Genomic DNA, 21,376 nt, shown 5'->3' on the forward strand with positions numbered 1-21,376 from the left:
TCCTTAAACTGACCATTTTTCTAATTTATTGCTTCAAAGTGTTGTCTGTGGGAATTTGTCTGTCTGTGTGGCCAGGCTGCCATGCCCACCGTAGCAAGTCACATCGTAGAGGAGTGTGACATTATATTATGGCCAGGCCTGTGGTGTTAATAGGATCATAATATTTTTGTTCTTCTTGTTCTATGCTTTAGCTGTCAGGTTGACTGCTAAATATTTGGTAAGAATATGACTACAGCTTGCATAAGGGGAAGAAAAGAAATATATACACATATACACATTATATATTTAGATAGTGTTTATGTGTACCCCTGGAACTCATAGAGGGTCTGAAATGTGCCTGCACACATATCTCGTAAGGACCACTGTCTAAATTGAACACACTAGGAGAATGTGTATTTGTTGGAGGCTAACAGCATTGTGGTCACTAGTGAATACTGGAGGCCATGCTTTGAGGACATGAGATGAACACAGCTGGCGACATTGTGATGGAGGTAGTGTGTGGGGCGCCCTGTAGCCTGAGGGTATCCCAGTCCTCAGACGTTGTCGTCTCTGGAGAGAATTGTGGCTCTTGTTCCTTGCACCTCAAAGCCCAGCTGCTTCAGAGAATGTGTGACTTTGTTGCCAACTGTGCTGTCCTTAGGGTGGCAGGGAGCTTTGCCAGTCTCAGTTCATTGTTGCCTTCTAAAGAAGAAAGTCTTGTGAGAACTGAGCTGTCTCTGTGCCTATCTTCTCCATAATGAGTCCCAGTCACACCCGATCCCATTATTGCTTCATTCATAATAATAATAAAAATACAGACACAAAAATAGTCCTGTCCCTTCAGTGAAGACCAACTAACATCTCTCCTTGCTATCCCCTGGGTTTTGTTTTGGCAAGGGGCACCCCCCATCCACAGGGAGCACCTGAAAATAATAGTTATAAAGAAATGTTTATGAATCCCTGCTTTAAAAAAAATGTTATGTTCAATTTTTTTTACATTTAGCATGGGTGGTAAAAGCAGTAGTAGGACTCCTGAGTAGAAGGTCATGGGTTCAATCCAAGGTGGTGGCACTGCTGTTGTACCCTTGAGCAAGGTACTTTCCCTAGATTGATCAAGTAAAAAAAACAGCTGTATAAATGGGTAATTGTATGTAAAAATAATGTGATATTGTGATGATTGTCACCCTGTATAAGGGTGTCTGCTAAGAAATATAATAATAATAATAATAATAATAACTGCTATACATGTAGGCTACACGCTGAAGTGGAAATGTAGAAGTAGCTAACACTTATTTAACAGGAGGGGAGGCATGTATATATGTATTCTTGCATACCTATCACAGTCACTAAAACATGCAGGATTCTCAGTTCAGCTGCATTGGTAAAATGTCTACATATTCCACTATCAACACATTCCCTACTATACAGTGAGGGAAAAAGGTATTCGATCCCCTGCTGATTTTGTACGTTTGCCCACTGACAAAGAAATGATCAGTCTATAATTTTAATGGTAGGTGTATTTTAACAGCGAGAGACAGAATAACAACAAAATCCAGAAAAACGCATTTCAAAAAGTGTTATAAATTGATTTGCATGTTAATGAGGGAAATACGTATTTGACCCCTTCGACTTAGTACTTGGTGGCAAAACCCTTGTTGGCAATCACAGAGGTCAGACGTTTCTTGTAGTTGGCCACCAGGTTTGCACACATCTCAGGAGGGATTTTGTCCCACTCCTCTTTGCAGATCCTCTCCAAGTCATTAAGGTTTCGAGGCTGACGTTTGGCAACTCGAACCTTCAGCTCCCTCCACAGATTTTCTATGGGATTAAGGTCTGGAGACTGGCTAGGACCTTAATGTGCTTCTTCTTGAGCCACTCCTTTGTTGCCTTGGCTGTGTGTTTTGGGTCATTGTCATGCTGGAATACCCATCCACGACCCATTTTCAATGCCCTGGCTGAGGGAAGGAGGTTCTCACCCAAGATTTGACGGTACATGGCCCCGTCCATCGTCCCTTTGATGTGGTGCAGTTGTCCTGTCCCCTTAGCAGAAAAACACCCCCTAAGCATAATGTTTCCACCTCCATGTTTGACGGTGGGGATGGTGTTCTTGGGGTCATTCCTCCTCCTCCAAACACGGCGAGCTGAGTTGATGCCAAAGAGCTCGATTTTGGTCTCATCTGACCACAACACTTTCACCCAGCTCTCCTCTGAATCATTCAGATGTTCATTGGCAAACTTCAGACGGGCCTGTACATGTGCTTTCTTGAGCAGGGGGACCTTGCGGGTGCTGCAGGATTTCAGTCCTTCACGGCGTAGTGTGTTACCAATTGTTTTCTTGGTGACTATGGTCCCAGCTGCCTTGAGATCATTAACAAGATCCTCCCGTGTAGTTCTGGGCTGATTCCTCACCATTCTCATGATCATTGAAACTCCACGAGGTGAGATCTTGCATGGAGCCCCAGACCAAGGGAGACTGACAGTTATTTTGTGTTTCTTCCATTTGCCAATAATCGCACCAACTGTTGTCACCTTCTCACCAAGCTGCTTGGCGATGGTCTTGTAGCCCATTCCACCCTTGTGTAGGTCTACAATCTTGTCCCTGACATCCTTGGACAGCTCTTTGGTCTTGGCCATAGTGGAGAGTTTGGAATCTGACTGATTGATTGCTTCTGTGGACAGGTGTCTTTTATACAGGTAACGAGCTGAGATTAGGAGCACTCCCTTTAAGAGAGTGTTCCTAATCTCAGCTCGTTACCTGTATAAAAGACACCTGGGAGCCAGAAATCTTGCTGATTGATAGGGGATCAAATACTTATTTCCCTCATTAACATGCAAATCAATTTATAACTTTTTTGAAATGCATTTTTCTGGATTGTTTTGTTGTTATTCTGTCTCTCACTGTTAAAATACACCTACCATTAAAATTATAGACTGATCATTTCTTTGTCAGTGGGCAAACGTACAAAATCAGCAGGGGATCAAATACTTTTTTCCCTCACTGTACAGCACTGAACTCCCCTTTTTTATTCTGCAAAACAACATTAGCCCTATTGGCACCTGCTCTCTTGAAACAGATTTTCTCTAAAGTGTTCTGGCTTTGTAAAATCTCACCTCTTCAAACACATAATCAGAGTGGCTAAGGCTCCTTTATAGCTCTCTTTCTGAGATTGTGGGTGAGATTAATAGCTTGTCAACCTCAGAAACAAAACCAGTTTGCAGGTGATCAAATTTGTTGTGAACACAGCCTTATGTTGTCTCTTGCAGTGTTGTCCAGTGATGCAGCGAGAGTGCAAAGCAGCACCTGGCCTGGCTCCTCCATGCAAATGTGCAGAGTAGGAACAGCAGGGCCCAGGTGTAAACACAGTCTGCAGTGTCAACACAGTGTGCACACTTTGCATACGGGCAGCCAGTGCTCCAGACCCACACGGCGGCACCTCATCCAGGTACTGCTGTCAGTGAGAAAATCCGTCCCACTTTTAGAGTGGCCATGATTGTTGTGCACAGCTCAAACCTGTCAACCATTTCTCCCCAGGACAAACATTCCTAAATTTAACAGATTTTCCTCAAAAATGACTGTCCTTAATGCCTGCAATGCTCAGAGCAGGTTTCTCAAGAGGTGCTCAAGAATCAGGAATCAAGTGATAATATAAAAATGAATGCAGGCTGCTTATTAAAACTGAATGAAGTTCCCTTCTTTTCTTGTATAATGTTTTGGGGAAAAAAAAATCTGTATTGCTTTCAAAATAACATTTTCTTTTAATATAGTTAATGATTGTTATTTTAATCAAAAGCACCACATGAATGTATTATGGAACTTTTAACTTTGGGATGCAGAACATTCTTTTTTTTATAATGTGTTTATAAATTGTTGTTTTTTTACTCCCTAGGTTTGGAAAATCTGAAAAGCCTCCTATATTATGTCAAGCAAACAACAAATGATTAATAATGAATCAGTAACACAAGCATTGTAATACATATAAAGGCAAATACCATATGTGCACACCTGTGTGTAAGTGTCCTTGGCATTTCCATTTCTTCTTCAAGTCTTTGTTCTCACTGAGCCCTTCATTATTAAAGTGATCTTCAGCTGCAGGGTAAATTAAGTAATTATAAGGGCTAAATAAGTGCTAGCTGGTTAGGAAGCCCTGTTTCTTCTATGGGGTTTGCACTGTAAATACTTGATTTGAGTGTGTGTGTGGGTGAGTCTGTGTGCTGCTGTGGGTGCTAATGTACAGAGCAGCACGTACACCTGGCCAGGTTACTGTGGTGGCCAGCGATGCAAAACCAGTGCCCCTATCTACAACTGCTCTGTGGAATGTAAACTTCTCCAGGTAAAACACAAGACACAAAGCCATATCCCAGTGCTTCTACACAAAGCCCATTGTTAAAAACACACTCTTAACCTGAATGCTGGCCTGGTTTCTTTTAATCTTTTCTTGTTCATGTTTCATAGAAAAATAGTGCTTTGATCTGAACTTAAATGCCATTATCTCTAAACATGCTTCAGTTCTGTTCCTTAGAAGGATACACAGTGACTCAACCTCACACTGCTATCAGCGCTATACATGGCCACGCCATACAAAGCCTGTCATGATGTTCATAAGATGTTGTAGAAAGCATTTCAAAGTTATACACACTTTTCAAAATGTAAACTGCAGATATATCAGGGCTTCCAACATGTTTTCCTCAGTGTGACTCCCTTTAAAACTTGCATATTTTTGACATACAGGCAAGATCAATCTTTTTTTTTTCATTCAAATTGAATTGCATTATGAAGTCCGTTTAAGCTGTTTATACTTTTCATTAATAAATCAATAAATAAATACATTACCTTATATATACTGGCGTAGGTTTGGTTTCATGATTGGCACGCCCCCCTCCTCTATTTGGGTTTGGAAGCTTAAAGTACAAAGAACAAAATATAAAACAGTTGTAGCTTGATAGTGCCATTTTTTCATTTGTACACTTTTGTCTCCTAATTCACTGAGGACTTCACCAGTCAGCCTAATAATAATTATACTGTTAACATTAGGTTAAATACAAGCAAGCTTCTTCGATCATGTACTTCAGCAATACAGGCTATAAACGTATAAAGCGCTCCCTCTTGCGTTAGAAATTCATAACTTATTTGTTCTTATGTCGCAGAAACAGGCTGATCACCAAGACCAATCATCTTGCATCTTCTTTAAAAAATGTTTTCATTAAATTATACAATTATTTCCTAAAATTCTACAAATTACACATGAAGGAGGACAACTTCTTACAAATGTTTAGCAATAAAATGGAAAGGAGATAAAAAATAAAACAAATATATACACTGCACCAAGCTACCTTCAGTCCCTCGTCTCTCCATACATCCCCTCCAGACCACTGGGCTCCTCCAGTGCCAGAAGACTAACTCTGCCTCCTCTCCACTCCTCTTCCTCCGGAGCCGCTCCTTCTCATCCCTGGTCCCTAAGTGGTGAAACGACCTTCCCACCGAAGTCAAAACAGCAGAGTCCTTGACCTCCTTCCAGAGCTTACTCAAGACACATCTTTTCAGACATTACTTGTAATATTAGTCCTTTTAATCCCCGTTAGATAGCACTTATACAATGTTTGATCATACTCTTGCCTTGCATTACTAGTACTCGTATTGCATTTTGATCTCCCCTATGCTCCCTTCCCCTTGGCCCTGGACTGTGACCTAACATCTTGTCTGCACTCTTTTACTATCCAGGATGTAAGACCTCATATTGTATACACTTGTGTAAACTGGAATTCGTAAAATGTATTATGCTTGGAATGGCACTATATGTAAATGAAGGATGTGCTGTATTCAGTATGTTTTCACTCCTAGACATCGTGGGACATTTTGGTTACATTTATTTCATCAAAAAATATACCTTATAGTATATCATAGTAGTGCTACATCATGCACGTGCATTACAAATAAAGGTGTCGCAAATAATTCAGATCCCGTTTAAATCCGATTACATTATATAAGGCGCATGCTCATGTTTCCTCGAAGACAGAGCATTTCCAGTTCAGACAGAAAAGCCACCCTTTGAAACATGAAAGCGCTTCCAGAGCTGCGTGCACACGCCTTGAGATCGAGAGCGATGGCACTGCACATGCGCACGAAGTGCAAATGAACCAGCAAAGGTTCGCGGTCGTAATGAATTTAGTCAGGACGTTTCTGCCAGTCCCCCGGTCACTGATCAGTCAGACAGCACCCCTATCTGCTGTAGACAAACGCGTGGTTTGCAGCGCTAAGCACAAGGGCCAGATTGTACTTCCTGTATTGCGAAGACGGATCCACCAGTAAGAGAGCAAACGTTACGCGTCATTGGCTACAGCTCAATCCCCAGCCGTCCGAACTGCGCCGGGATTGGCTGCTGCGGGCTGTGGGCGGGTGGAAGCTTCCAGAAGCGGCTGAAGAAACGGGCTGCGGGCTGGAAACAGGAGAGCAGTGTCCGTGTGCGGGAAACATCAGCGGGGAAAGGAAGAGAGGAAACGACTGCAACTGGTTCGCTTGTGACAGAAAGGACAAGATGTGTTGACCTGAGGCATTGTTAAGGCAGACCAAGCATCGACGAGGAGTGTTGTAGTATAGACTGTAGCAACCCGTCTGATTGGATTTCAACACCGTGAAATAAAGCAGCAACTCAGTTCCCGATTCACTAAAATGGACGGCGTGACTGTGATCACCAACCCCACGGTGGCGGTGCGACTGACCAGCACCATGAGCTCTTTCGAGGTTAACCGCAGATTCAACCGCGGTATCACCATTGCAGAGCTGAAGGTATTTATTGAAACATTTTCTGCTGCGACGTGAGTGGTACTGCACCCACGCAATTGATAAAGCGCCAGGCCACACACCGCTCAGTTAGCAACTATACGTGTCTGCCACCTAAACGAGAAGTTCACTTTCTGTGTGTTTAAAATTAGTAAATGTACTCAACTCGCCACCCACTATACTGACAGGAATTGATTTAAATCGATGCGATGCGTTTCCCGGTCCGTTACGTACCGCATGACACAATCACCGCGTCAGTTTGATAATAATAGTACAATGATAGTCCGTGACAGTCCATTTAACACATCCGTATTCATCGCTTTAAATAAAATGCGAATAATCAGAAACTGGATTCGATGCCAGTGGTTTGTGCATCTCTCAATCTCCGTGCGCTGTACGTAGTAGCGCAGATTTCCGCAGATCTGCATAATTCCACCGATCCTATTGGTGGATCAGCGCAGAACTGCAGGAATCTGCGCAACAAGAAGGCGACCCAATAGTAGTAGTGCTACGCACTGCAGTACCACACCTACCCTCTCCTGTGGTAAAGGTGATGGGTAGCTCTGACGGCTCTTGAATCTTTTCAGGCTGACCAATATCTTAGACAGTGTTTGAATCTTTGTAAACACTGAGCAGTTTATATTGCAAATCAGGATTATTGTAGAAAAATGTATTTTTAATCTCCAAGCATGTACGCAATTCGGACAGAAGCGGTTTAGACTGTTTCATTAAAAGCACATTTAATGAAGAAACCTCTCCTACAGTGTTGTAATACGCAGAGTCCGGTGGCGGTGGCAGTTGGGCGGTGTTCTCCACGCAGAAAGCCGCATACAGTCATGTTATCTTACACTTCAATGGTACTGCTCTCTTCCACTTTATATTATTATTATTTTAACTTGTGCATCACGTGATGAGTACAGTTAGACTGACCTTTTTAATCTATGGCTCATACGCCTAACCAAGGGAAGACCTAGACATTTTCAATTCTGTTTTCATCGCAGCAAACCGAAGAATTTGCTAGCTGATCTGGTTTAATAGTGATTTATATTTGCAACCTAGCTTTAAACCACCTTACAGGTGTGTGTGTGTGTCCTCCTGTCTCAGTGCTGACCATGTCCTTTTGTGTCCCAGAGCAGACTGGAGATGATTGTGGGCTCTCCAGCAGGGTGTATGGAGCTGCAGCTTTTCAGCACAACAGACAACTTCCTGCAGAAACTTGACGACAATGAGGCCCTTCTAGGATCGTATCCCGTGGACGATGACTGCAAGATACATGTAAGTTATTGGGCTATAGAATATTAAAGCTCTTTGTTTGTGATTCTGCTGCCATAAAGCAGAACCCCCCCTGAACAGTAAGGCGTATTGTGATGCTACAGATTTTTCTGCATTGATTGACCATTTGGGTTTATATTTGGTCTGAATGTATTCTTGTACTTTAAGATGACACTTACACAAACAAAACAAAAGAGTCTTTGGAGATAGTCCATCACACAATTTGGGAAATCACTTCTGAACAATTGAACAAACCATAATGTTGATGGTGTACAATGGCCTATACTAGATAGTTAGGAACTCCATTAATAATTATATTGTACAAGTCTAGTGTATTGCTGTATTATTTATTATTATTTGAATTATTGAAGTACGTGCCTTATCATGCGATAAGTGTAACATCTCACTCCTGCTGCCTTGTATGATGTGCCATACTGTTGTATACTGCAGCTTTAGTAAGTCAAGTGGGGTCAAGTTTATTCACTACATATCATTAGTTATTTATTACGATTTATGTGTTTACTCGCTGTGATCTGTGGGGAAGCCTTTGGGCAGGAAATGGCTGATTTCAATGTTGTCTTTAAAGGTGATCGACAAGAGCGGGGCACAGGGAGGGGAGTTTTCCGACCTGTCCAAGGTGGAGAAGTTCGAGATCTCGGATGAGGCCTATGAGAAGAGATCAGGTACAGCACTGCGCTGGGGGTGGGTGGAACCTGTCCTATCAGACACCCCCTTTGCTTCCTGTACCTGCTGATTGCCGTGTTTCACAACAGTAGGCTAGGGGGTTCCCGACCATGGTCCTGGAGGACCCCCTACAATGCTGTTTTTGGTTTGACTGAGCTCTCAATTACTTAATTTAACCTTAATTGGAATAACAATCTGCTTAGATTTGACATTTTAAATTGTGTAAGAAAAGATTTGGTTCTTCAATAAGTTCTTTATACAATTCTGTACTTAACTTTTTTGAGGCATGTATCAGGAAAAGACTACAGGTTAATTGCATTTAATGTGTTTTACAGCTGAGAATCAACACTCTAAAACACGCTGGTTTTCCTTTTGAATTAAAGTAATTTAAATTTACCACATCATTATTATTATTATTAACATGAAGTATAAACAGTAGCTGTGATGTCCGCATGAATTTAAAAACACAACATCAGCATGTTAAGCACATATTACAGATTTGCTTAAAAACAGAAAAGGGATGAAGAGAGACTAAAACAATGTATATAGTACCCATTCCATTTATACCCGTGCATTGCATGGAATACATAACAATATAATTACACAACCTAAATATCGCAGAATTATTTTGACAGCAACAAATGTGTGATTCCGTAGGAATACATTTAGCAAATACCTCCATTAAAAAATAAAGCATGCCTACCTTACTTATTATGGTTGATTTTGCATTTCAGGTAAAACATGCAATAACATTAATATTCAGGGAAGCTTCATTCCTTAGTTATGCTCCTGTGATGAGCTTTGCAAAGTGGCACTTTGTGACGGATCTTTCCAGTCGCAGTACCATCACTTGTCCAAACAGATTGTTTTGGTTGATAAGCAAACCTGACCAGCAGTGTAATTTGTTAATCATGGTGCTTTATGTCAGCCATTTATGTACCCCATCCCAGGACATCTGAAACTGCCTTGTTCATTTCCTGTCTTTGTTAAAACCCTCCAGCATAGGTTTTATTCTGCCCTCCATCACAAAGATGTCTCTCTTCATGGGACCTTAAAACCTGCACTGCTTTAGCTCACTCACAATGGAATTACTTTAAAAAATGTAAAAGCAATGCAGCAAAACCAACGATATTCTTAATCACAAAACTGACGTGTTCAAGTTCACTTCCACTTCCACTGGACAGAGTGCCTCATGTCCAATTTCTGGCCTCACAGAAAATCAAGTTTCATTCTGCGCTCTGGTGCTGTGCTTCTGTGTTCTGTGTTGTTTTCAATACTGTGACTGTGGCCCTTATAGGGAAGTAAAAAAATACTGTTAAAAATAATGAAAAGGTTCTGATTTAGGAAATAAATAGTTCAATTAAGGGTTCAAAAAACCAGCAGGGTAGGGGGTCCTCCAGGACCGGTGTTGGGAACCACTGCAGTAGGCAGTTTGAAATACCGGATATACTGAATATAGCTGGACTGACTGACTCCTGAAATACTGTTTAGTGAACTGTTGTGGGTGTGTCTGATTTGTTGTTTGCTTTTTAAAGTGCTGCGATTCAAGCAAAGAAAATACGCATTGTCTTATGTAGCTGTAGGCAGTCTGCCCACTAATGACTGTGCCATCCTGGAGAAAGCTGAGATGACATTTGTTTAATTTCACTGTTTAAGGACTGACTTGTTACTTTGAGGAATGTGCTGTTTTTGCTGTCTGTTTGTACTGGGATTTAACCCTCTAGTGTCAGTTTTGTGTGAATTAGACATTTTACACCTGCCTTCGCAATGCAAAGAACTTCATTTGTAATCCAGTGAAAGATTTATTTTTAGCTTAGCCTCAGACTTGTATTTTGTATAAATGTCATCCCATACATAGAATTATCAGTATTTAAAAATTCAGTTACCACCTTACTTTTGGGATACTTAAATGCTAGTGGTGCAAGTTTCATGGGGTATACTTTTTATTAGGGCTGTCTCCAAAGGTTCGAAAGTTCTAAGGTTCGTTTGGTCTCCATTCCCTTAGAACGTTTGAACCTTTGGAGACAGCCCTAATAAAAAGTATAATACTCTACAGTATTAGGTTCGTACGGTCTCCTTCGGTCTCCGGTCTCCTAAAAACCTTTGAAGGTATGGAGACCGAACGAACCTTTGAACCTTTGGAGACAGCCCTAAATCGAAAAAAACGATGTGATTGTCATGTAAAAACTTTTGAAGGTTCGTCGCATGACAATCACATTGATTTAAATTTTGTCCTTCCTCTTCTCTCGTTGATAGAAATCGACTGTTTGAATACTGTAGCTCCAGTGCACCCAATAAAAGGAAACTGGGTAAAGGCAGTGGGGAGGAGCATAGGAAGAGGGGATAAAAGTGAAGAGATGCGGAAGAACGAGGCAGTGTTGTTGTTGCACCCACATAGGAGATGAGTCTACTCCTTGCAAACCCCTGGAAGCATTACAATACTAAACCACACTTCAGATGTCCCGCTATCTAAATTAAAACATTTGATTTGTATACTGTCCATTACTTAAATAAAAGTTGCTGGATATAAGTCCAAGACCATAATGAAAAGCCCCTCCATTTCCACTGTTGTGTCAATGGGCATTGGACCAGATTAAATGTAGATAGATAATGGTATTTTGAAAATACACGATTTACAGAAAAAAGAAAAAAAAAAAAATCTTATGAAGGAGAACTATCCCCCATTTGCCAGCATCCCAGCTAACACACAACTAAATTACATTGCTTCAACATTGTGTGTTCGCAAACATTTGTTGTTTTATTTTTTTTACTAAATGCACCCCCAAAAAGCTTAATGTAAATTTGAAACTGAAAATTGGTATATAACGGATGAACAAGTATTTTCCGGTATCATTTAACCAATGTAAGTTAAAATTATTATGCGTTACTTATTAGGCTTAACAGGTCCATTGCATAGAATTGAAAGCAGCGTACTGGAGATGATCCATACAACTCTGCAAGTTTGTTGCAATTGACTTATTACGATTTATATAATACTAATATATATTATTATTCCGATATAATAATATTAATTGTGACAAACTCTGAACTGTATCTTTATTTTAGTTAACCCAAAGTTAAGGTTAAGGTTACTTTGTTTCGGTGTCTAGTATTTACTACTTTCAGTACAGTACTGAACTACTTTATTTTGTTTATATGGATTACCTGTACAAAAATAATAAAGTAGACTGTTCATTCAAATCGATACAAGTAGTAGCTGATGTAATGTAATCGATTTAAATTATGCAAATTAGCACCAACGAAGCTTCAAACCTTAATTCGGTAATGTGTTCAGAACCTTCAAAGGTTCAAATTCACCCTTTGGGACAGCCCTACTTTTTAGTTTATTTATGTATTCATGTATTAAGTTTAACTAGTATGAAAACACAGACCTTGTAGGTCAGTTACAGTGTATCCTATTTTTAAATTAAGTTGCATTATATGTAACAAACATAAGATAATTGTTTTAACTGTAAGATGTGTGTCTAATCCTTAACTGTGATTTATAATAAGTTAATACATTGTGTGAAGAGAGGTCTCTTATTGTATGCAATGTCATTTTGTGTAGTTTGTGCAGCCAGAACCACAAAGCGCTCACCCAAACTGCATATGCGGACATCTTAAACAATAAGAGACCCCTTCACACCATGTATTCACTTATAATAGAACCAGCCAGGGTAACTGTATCTGGTCCAAAAACTCTGATTAATGTCCTTCTGTGTTCTAAAAAAAGGAGAAAAATAAATGTTATGGTTATAAGCACGATTTGTGCTTTTACAAGTTCCTCGGGTGGTTTGTTGGAGATGTAACCTGTGAGTAAGAGCTGGCCTTTGGAGGGCCCCACTATACAAGGTGTAGTGTGGGAGTATAAGGCTGTTGGAGGTGCATTGTGATGTCTCACCAGTGTATATGTGCGTTGACCCCCAGACTCTGTGCGGTCCTTCCTGAAGAAGAAGAAAGTGGGCCGCTTCAATGAGGAGGAGACGGCACGGCAGGAGGCTGAACAAGAGCAGAAGGAGGCGGAGGAGAAGGCCATGACAGCGGCCATCACAGTGGGCAGCCGCTGTGAGGTGCGGGTCTTAGGGCAGCCAACCAAGAGAGGCACCGTCATGTATGTGGGTGAGTACAGTGCAAGCCTGATCTGGTGCATCACTAAGAGAGGTCTGAGGTATGTTCTAGTTTAGCCAATCACAGACAAGAAATAACAAATCCCACCCACTGTCAGTCTTCAGTACTACTACATAGAGAGCAAATCAGGACTACAGGCTTTAAAATAAAATCTATATACACTGATCAGCCATAACATTATGACCACTGACCGGTGAAGTGAATAACACTGATAATCTCGTTATCATGTCAGTGGGTGGGATATATTAGGCAGCAAGTGAACATTTTGTCCTCAAAGTTGATGTGTTAGAAGCAGGAAAACTGGGCAAGCGTAAGGATCTGACCGACTTTGACAAGGGCCAAATTGTGATGGCTAGACGACTGGGTCAGAGCATCTCCAAAACTGCAGCTCTTGTGGGGTGTTCCTGGTCTGCAGTGGTCAGTACCTATCAAAAGTGGTCCAAGGAAGGAAAAGCAGTGAACCGGCGACAGGGTCATGGGTGGCCAAGGCTCATTGATACGTGGGGGAAGTGAAGGCTGGCCCGTGTGGTCCGATCCAACAGACGAGCTACTGTAGCTCAGATTGCTGAAAAATTGAATGCTGGTTCTGATAGAAAGGTGTCAGAACACACAGTGCATCGCAGTTTGTTGCGTATGGGGCTGCGTAGCCGCAGACCAGTCACGGTGCCCATGCTGACCCCTGTCCACTGCCGAAAGCGCCTACAATGGGCACGTGAGCATCAGAATGGAAGAAGGTGGCCTGGTCTGATGAATCACGAGTTCAGGGTGTTGACTTGGCCTCCAAATTCCCCAGATCTCAATCCAATCGAGCATCTGTGGGATGTGCTGGACAAACAAGTCCGATCCATGGAGGCCCCACCTCTAAACTTACAGGACTTAAAGGATCTGCTGCTAACATCTTGGTACCAGATACCACAGCACACCTTCAGAGGTCTAGTGGAGTCCATGCCTCGACGGGTCAGGGCTGTTTTAGGTCCTACACAATATTAGGCAGGTGGTCATAATGTTATGGCTGATCGATGTATATATATTTATATAAAATAAAAAAACTTTCAAATGTTCGATTCACATGTCGATAGTGGCCATCGGTAACGAATAGTTGAATCTTTGACTATTTGGTGTCATCCCTATGGGCAACTGCAGCTGCAACTGCATTCATTTTAATGCTTGATGCCATTCTGCACTGTTTCTGTCCTGGCAGGTGTGACTGATTTTAAGCCTGGGTACTGGGTAGGAGTGCAGTATGATGAACCCTTGGGAAAGAACGATGGCAGGTAAGCATGCACCACTACGAATAAGTGACACTGATCTTTGTGATGAATGAATGGCCCCAGTGCTGAAAGGATTTTGGGCAGTGTATTTGTGGTTAAATGTCATCAATAAATGGCAAAAGCAATAAATGGCAAAAGCACTGGCCAGCCAGCCTAGTTTTAATAACATTCACAAAATCCTGCCCCTGTTCACCTTGTAACAATCCCCCTTGATGGTAGTTAACAATCAGACCATACTCCATGAGAACTCAATGATGGATATTGGGTTATACAGGATAGGGGGAAAGATGGCTAACCAGGAATGCCATGTGTGTCCAACTAAGCTCATAAATAACTAATGCTACAACCTTGAGGGGAGTCAACCATTAGGACTTGGTCCCCCAGAGATGTTTCTTTCTCTTCCTCTATGTCTAATGGTTCATAGCTACTGTACCTCATGTGTACATTCTCTGATCAGCATTCTGCAGCAGTTGCTTTGTGAGGGGTGTATTGAATAAAATAGATCGACATACACACAGGTGGTCATCATCAGGCCAGATAGTGAATCTCACTGAAACCTAAGGGAGAATCTGAGATATGGAATACATTGAGTAAATGAAAACACAAGCTTACTGAGCTGTCCTCATTGAAATATTCTGCTTATCTGCAAGTGTCTAGTCCCACCACACATAATAAAGTCCCTGTCCCTCCTGTGAACCTGTGTTTTTATGCCTTTGGACAAACCAAACCGATCCACTATGGATGTCTCGAAGTAATGGTGATGGTGATGAGGAGGAGGATGTCCATTGATTAATGCTAACAGGCTTGACATATTCATTGTTTCAGTGTCAACGGAAAGCAGTATTTTGTGTGCAAGCCCAAGTATGGAGCCTTTGTTAAGCCCCAGTTCGTCACAGTGGGGGATTTCCCTGAGGAAGACTACGGTCTGGATGACGAGATGTAGGAGTCCGACTGCAAGGAAGGTGTGGAGATAACCGCTTGAAGACAATGAGGAGGGGGCCAAAGACCATCACCCCTCACTCCCTTGACTCCTGCTACCACTCCAGGGACACCCTTGAGTGTTTTTATTTTTATTTTTTTATTAAAGTTATTTCTTGTATATAGATTTTGGAGGAAAACTGAACTCTTTGGTTGCTTTAATTTTGCATTAATTGAGGATGCAATTCTGAGATTCAGACATCATTGATGCCTTATTAAGATTGATCTGTGAATCGGAATCAAGGAATCATATTTGTTTGTTTTGTAAGGAGTTTTTTGTGTGTGTGTAGTTTGTTGCCACATAACGCTGATGCTCTAAAAAGTGAGGCATTCATGCTGTGGGCACGGGAGGACGCTGGGAGGGTTGTTTAAACAAACCTTTGTCTCAGTGATCTCTTTACTAGTGTATCTATTTAAGTCAATGTAAGCTTGTTAACATAAATGGGACTGTGAGTGTCTGTAAGGCTTTGTCCCTTTTTATGTGTAGAAGAAGAGCTCACTCGGGCGGCTTCAGTATATACCTTTCTGAGTATCTGAGCTTGGGCAGTATACTGTGCATCAGTGCTGCATTTTGTCTTCATTCCAGATCTCACACTTACTCCCTTTTGAACTCAAAAGCCCATCTGCAAGACTGGCTACATTGCTCTGACTAGGTGAGCTTCGGAACGGAGAGCGTGTCTGCTTAGCTATGGTTTAGGCTGAAGACAGACCCAGCATTTCTTACAAGTGGGCTGATTTGACACTCCCCTCCCCAGCATGATGTGTGTACTTGAACTGAATCTGGAAGTTTGTACTTTTAAGGGACAGAGCTAAGTATGAAATGACTGAATCTAAGCAATGTGATGTTATTCCCTATAATTTTTACTTTGTACAGTGTTCAGTTTGTGATGTATAAACTGAAAGAGCCACTACACATTCCTGAGTGACATGAGTAGAAAGAACAGGAACCCCAGGTTCCTTCAAATGTGCTTCCTCAACAGGAAATCGCATAGGCTAAGATGAATGTGCTGCGAAAGAGTTCACAATTTATCAAAGCTAGTCCACACCTGTTAATAGCAGTTGAAAAGGTACAAGTTTAAGTGCTTGTGTGTTAGTGAATTCAATCTTCTCAATGACTGATACTGACTGAGGCTGATGGTGCCAAAGTGAAACCATATTTTTGTGCAATTAACAATCTTCTATCAATTGATGTTTCAGACCAAACACACAGAGTGAATGCTATGTATGTTTTTTTTTTTTCCCCTCCCCCCACCAAACACTTAACAGTCTATGTCTACGTTGCGTTGTAGATCAACCTCTGTGGTGGATTTGAGCTAAGAGAAATTATCTGGCCCTCACATTCTATTTCTCTGTAATAACATATTTTCAAATTTGTTTTAATTGGCTTAGAATCGATCTTGGTCTAAAGCATTGTGTGTAGAAAAATATAATATCCAATGTTTTTCATCCAAATTAAATGATACTGAAAGAATTACAGAATTTATCTGTGATACACGTTGTGCATTCCTGAACTGGATCCTGGCTTTGATGAGCACAAATGTTGTGAAAACTGTAAGTCTGTCTAAACCTATTAATAAATGGATCCCTACAGAACTGGTCATTAAAAGGCACTAATGAAGTTTTAAAACTGTACCTTGTGAAATTATTTGTTATTGAAATGGTATGATTTTGTAAACTTCCTAATACTAATAATACAGTATAGGCTGTATTCGGCAATACCTTTAGCACCACTCCCAGTTCACACCTTTTACCTAATACCTCCCAAACACAGTGGAAACCTCACCCAAGTCTTTCAGGGGTCTTTCACTGAAGAGAAACTATTGGCAGTGAAAAAATAAAAATAAAATGCATGTGTTTTTCCACATTTCACAAATATGCAGTCAAAAATCTTTACTGGAATCTTTACACTTGGCAGTTAATGGGTAGTGTAAAATGATAGGATAATCATCTGACCTGGCATATATATACAGTACTAAGTTTTGTCATAAAGACAAGTGTGGCTAGTGCTATAGCTAAAACAGACCTGCAGCAGCCAAGTACATAAAATCCTTCTTACATATAATACAAATCTGAATTGCAATTTGCTAAGTTGGTCAATTTGCTGAGTTTCTGCCATGCGTCTCCAGAGTATTCAACATACCAACCCTATTCAATCAATCTTGTCTCTTTGCGTTTTTTTTCTGGTGACGTTCAAGGTGAATTACAATATGGCGTCAGGCCATCTTGGGTGAGGGTTGTAATTACTGGATAGGGTTAGTGTAGCAATCTTGAGGCCACACTTAGGGGCCTGGCTCTTTTAGTGATGCAAGATCGCTGTACTGTGGCACAGGAGAACCAGGGTTCGAATCCTACCATGGCTGTAACCCCCCAGGATATTATATTGGTGACAGAAGTACACGAAATTAACCTGCGTCAGGCAATGTCAAGTGAGGGGATGGAAGAGCAGTGCAAGGGTGCACTGTAATTACTGAGGGGGTTTGTGTAGCGATCCTGAGGCCATGCTAAGGGGGCTTGGTCTTTTAGTGATGCGGTAAGGCAGCTGCACTGTGGTGCAGGAGACTGGGGTTCAAATCTCCCCATAGCCAGAATCCCCAGGATGTTATGATATTATCCAATTAAGTGTAGACTAGTTGGATTTCAGTTATAGTACATTTAAAAATATACATTGTTGTATCTTCTGCAATAGAGACAACTTACGCAACTCCTAACTTTCAGCAGCTGGTCAATGCCGTGGCTTCTTTGAAATGCACTGTGTGTGCAGCTGTATGTAACTGACAGCATGATGTTCAACAGGGTGCACCTTTAAATGCCACATGAAAGAATTATCAGCTGCCTGGTTCAGGAGCACTAAACCAAGTGGTTTTGGGGAACTGGTGGTCTTCGTTACCTATGCAAAGACTGTAGGCCACTTTTATTGCCACGTCGGAAGAACATCCACCTTAAACTCCCAACTGGTAACAAATGTCAACGCTCTGGGCCAGCAATTACAGCGTTTAGATTGTCCCAAGGCTTTTGGCAGAGCCTGTTTTGCAAAGTACTGGGATAGATGGTGGTACAGAGTGTGGATCAAGTCTGTACATCCAAAGATTTGTGTACACTTTGTAGATTCTGGGGAAACGCAAGCATTGGAAAATGTGTTCTTCTCCCTGTGCCCCTTAAATATAGAGGCCTGATGATGGTCCCAGCCCAAGCTGTTGTCTGTGGACTGTCCGGTATCTCAGCCACTGTACCAGCAGCTGTCAATTGCTGGTTTGAGGAGAATGTGACTGGATACAACAAAAGAGCCTGGAGGAAGATTTAGGGCTCTACTGACCAAAGGGGCAGTGGCTCGTGCCCCCCCTCAATCAGTTCAGGAGACGCAGATACAAGAAAATGTATCCTCTGTATCTGATGTGCACAAAGAGAGTCTCGCCACATGCTGGCTCTATACCTTGTAAAACATTAGCAGTACACCGTATTAAAGATATGCTGAGCTGGAAATTGTCCCCCATTCAGGTTAATACAATCATGTAAATGCAGCTAAAAGACAAAGCTGTTTTGAGGCAGGTGCAGCTTGGTAATTTTTGAAAGGGCAAGTAAAGAGCAACTTACAGTGAGTTATGGTACAGGTCTTAAAGCATCTGAAGGTCATCTGTGATTGGGCGGTTGTGAGGTCGTTCCACCACTGAGGGCTGATAGTGCAGGTGTTGTGGGCAATATAGGCATCGTTATAACATTACACCAGTAAACACTTCAGACTAGTTACTGGAATAAAACTGAGACGGCTCATTTAAGCAAAGGAATGAAAAATGAAACAAGCCTAAAATTGATATTACACAGAAAAATAAAAATGACCTCAAGAGGCATCGTGTTTTGTTTCTGCAACATTAATAATAATTGTACTATTTTAATATACGGCCTTAATAAAATCCAGTAATTCCAATCATCTTGTCTTCATTTCGTTTTGATTAGTAAAATCACAACCTTTTATGCAGAAAGTCTAAGGAAGGAAGTCATTCGGAACAGCAGAGGGCGCTCCATGTAGACGCGTTCAGTTCTTCCCCCCACAATGCAACACTCAGAGCTAAAGCAAAAAGAAGGTCGTTCGCACTTTGCGCTTCGTGCCAGTGTTTTAAGTGCTTGTTGAACCTCAATTTATGTGAAACTCAAATCAGATGGTTTTAGATGACGGGTTGTAAAAGCCTGTTCCATTGCCTGACGTAAATTGTGTGACGTATGAAGTAATTCCACTTCAAGGTAATTTCTTATATCTATTAGTGTGTAAAATGTAACATGGAAAATATAATTCTAATTTAGTACAGAATGTCTGCTTCGATGTTGTTTTAGTAGTGTGTTTCACTTTATAGAGTCAGACTTACGTTTATTTATTTTTTAACTAGAATAATTAAATGAAATAGCTATAGGCTATTATTATTATTTGACGACTTTGTCCGTAGCGGTTCGCACACAATATAACTTTTACAATGTGTAATGCTGTATATTACTTAAATGTTTTTGAATACAAAATTGGTTTTTATTGTAATGATGAAGGTGAAGTAATGTAGTTTGCACTCGAGCAATGTCATGCATTAATAAAAGATGGATGAATATAAAACATTTGCCATACAGCCTGATTTGCTAAACTAAACACAGACGTTTGTATGCGTATATGACACCGTTGCATGTTTGCATTTGCTGCATCATACTTCCTAAACTGTTGCTAAGCCTGCATAGTCCGTGTGATCTGTGAATAATATGAATATGTTCTTTGTTTTCGTAATAAAAGCACAAATACAATGCTGTAAATGTCACTTCCTTCCCAGTGCTGTGAGGTTGCGCAGCCCACGCCGGGGCTTCTCTCCATGGCGCGGCACAGCAGGCTGCAGACGCAGGTCCTGGCGCTGTTCCGGCAGCTCCTGCGCGCCGCTCAGCACAAGCCCGGCTTCAGGCCCACCATCCAGGCCGAGTTCCGCCGCAACGCCCGCCTCCCCAAGAGCGACGTCATGCACATCGAGTACCTGTACCGGCGCGGCCTGCGACAGCTGGAGCAGCTCCGGGACCACAACACCAAACAGCTGGGCGCTTTCGTCAAAACCAGAGAGCAGAGCTGACCACCTGCCCCCGGCCTCCGTTGCAATGATCAGTTGCGTTTTGTTTTAGATCTTCAAAGGGAAACGTCGGTGTCAGTTACAAGGACAGTTGTATCTGCCTGCCTTACTTGGGGAAAAACACTACTCACTCCTGAACTGAGCATCTCTGTGTTGAATTGAATGATCTGCCATCGATGAGCCATGTACACTTAAAGTCTTGAACATGTCTCACTACCGCGTTTCACTCACTACTGTGTACACGAGGAGGATAATAGAAGCACCCACCCCATATATGAACATACCTTAATTCGCAGGACATTACAGTGCCTCAGTTTTCAGCGACTCTGCAAACCATTGTAAACAAACAATCAAAACGGTCTGTCTTTTTTCAGTGGAATTTGATGTCACTGTTAATAAACTATCGTTCTGTGAATCATGTATGTTTTCCCCTCTCTGTCCCTTTGCGTTTACTCATTATAAGAATACAGTCATTAAGAAAAGATAGGTTGTTTGTGTTTGCCATCTCCCAGCATTTCCTCTTCACATTTTTAATTTCTCAGATGAAGGGGATTTACACTGATAAATAGTGTGTACCTAAGCACAGCTTAGTATTTGAAAGCTTCCAAAAGACTAACTCTGCCTCCTCTGCCCTCCCCTTCCTCCAGAGCCGCTCCTTCTCATCCCTGGCCCCTAAATGGTGGAACGACCTTCCCACCGAAGTCAAAACAGCAGAGTCCTTGACCTTCTGGTGCTTACTCAAGACACATCTTTTCAGACAGTACTTGTAATTTAGTCATTTACTCTCCTGTATGATAGCACTTATACAACATTTTGTCATACTAGCCTTGCGTTACTAGTACTCATTTATTTTGATGTCCCCTTGCTCCCTTTCCCTTGGCCCTTGACTGTGACCTAATATCTTGTCTGTACTCATCAGCTTTTACAATCCAGGATGTAAGACCTCATATATTGTATACACTTGTGTAAATTGGAATTTATAAAATGTATTACGCTTTGAATTGCACTGTATTATGTAAACTGGAATTTGTTTTATGCCTTGAACTACATTGTATTTGTGCATGTTGTATTGCACTTATACTTTGTAAGTCACCCTGGATAAGGGCATCTGCTAATAAATAAATAATAATAATAAGTATACCACTAAAAGCCTAAGCTTACTGTACACATATAATTGAATGGTCCCTGGTACACACAGC

At 41.4% G+C, this 21,376-nt stretch overlaps 2 protein-coding genes across 2 annotated transcripts; both read left to right on the forward strand.

Moving 5' to 3' along the window:
* The first annotated feature begins 6,381 nt into the window (after positions 1-6,381).
* On the forward strand, positions 6,382-16,717 carry tbcb (tubulin folding cofactor B). The gene is made up of 6 exons (XM_066704080.1): positions 6,382-6,763; positions 7,889-8,032; positions 8,616-8,712; positions 12,641-12,832; positions 14,043-14,115; positions 14,938-16,717. Exons 1-6 carry the CDS (start codon positions 6,647-6,649, stop codon positions 15,053-15,055), a joined length of 741 nt encoding a protein of 246 aa, XP_066560177.1. The 5' UTR covers positions 6,382-6,646; the 3' UTR covers positions 15,056-16,717.
* Positions 16,718-16,820: 103 nt separating this feature from the next.
* On the forward strand, positions 16,821-20,592 carry sdhaf1 (succinate dehydrogenase complex assembly factor 1). Its single transcript, XM_066704082.1, has 2 exons — positions 16,821-19,326; positions 19,893-20,592. The coding sequence occupies exon 2, from the start codon at positions 19,932-19,934 to the stop codon at positions 20,178-20,180; it is 249 nt and encodes an 82-aa protein (XP_066560179.1). The 5' UTR covers positions 16,821-19,326; positions 19,893-19,931; the 3' UTR covers positions 20,181-20,592.
* Positions 20,593-21,376: the final 784 nt, after the last annotated feature.

Source organism: Amia ocellicauda, chromosome 5 (genome assembly GCF_036373705.1).
Source record: "Amia ocellicauda isolate fAmiCal2 chromosome 5, fAmiCal2.hap1, whole genome shotgun sequence".
NCBI lineage: Eukaryota > Metazoa > Chordata > Actinopteri > Amiiformes > Amiidae > Amia > Amia ocellicauda.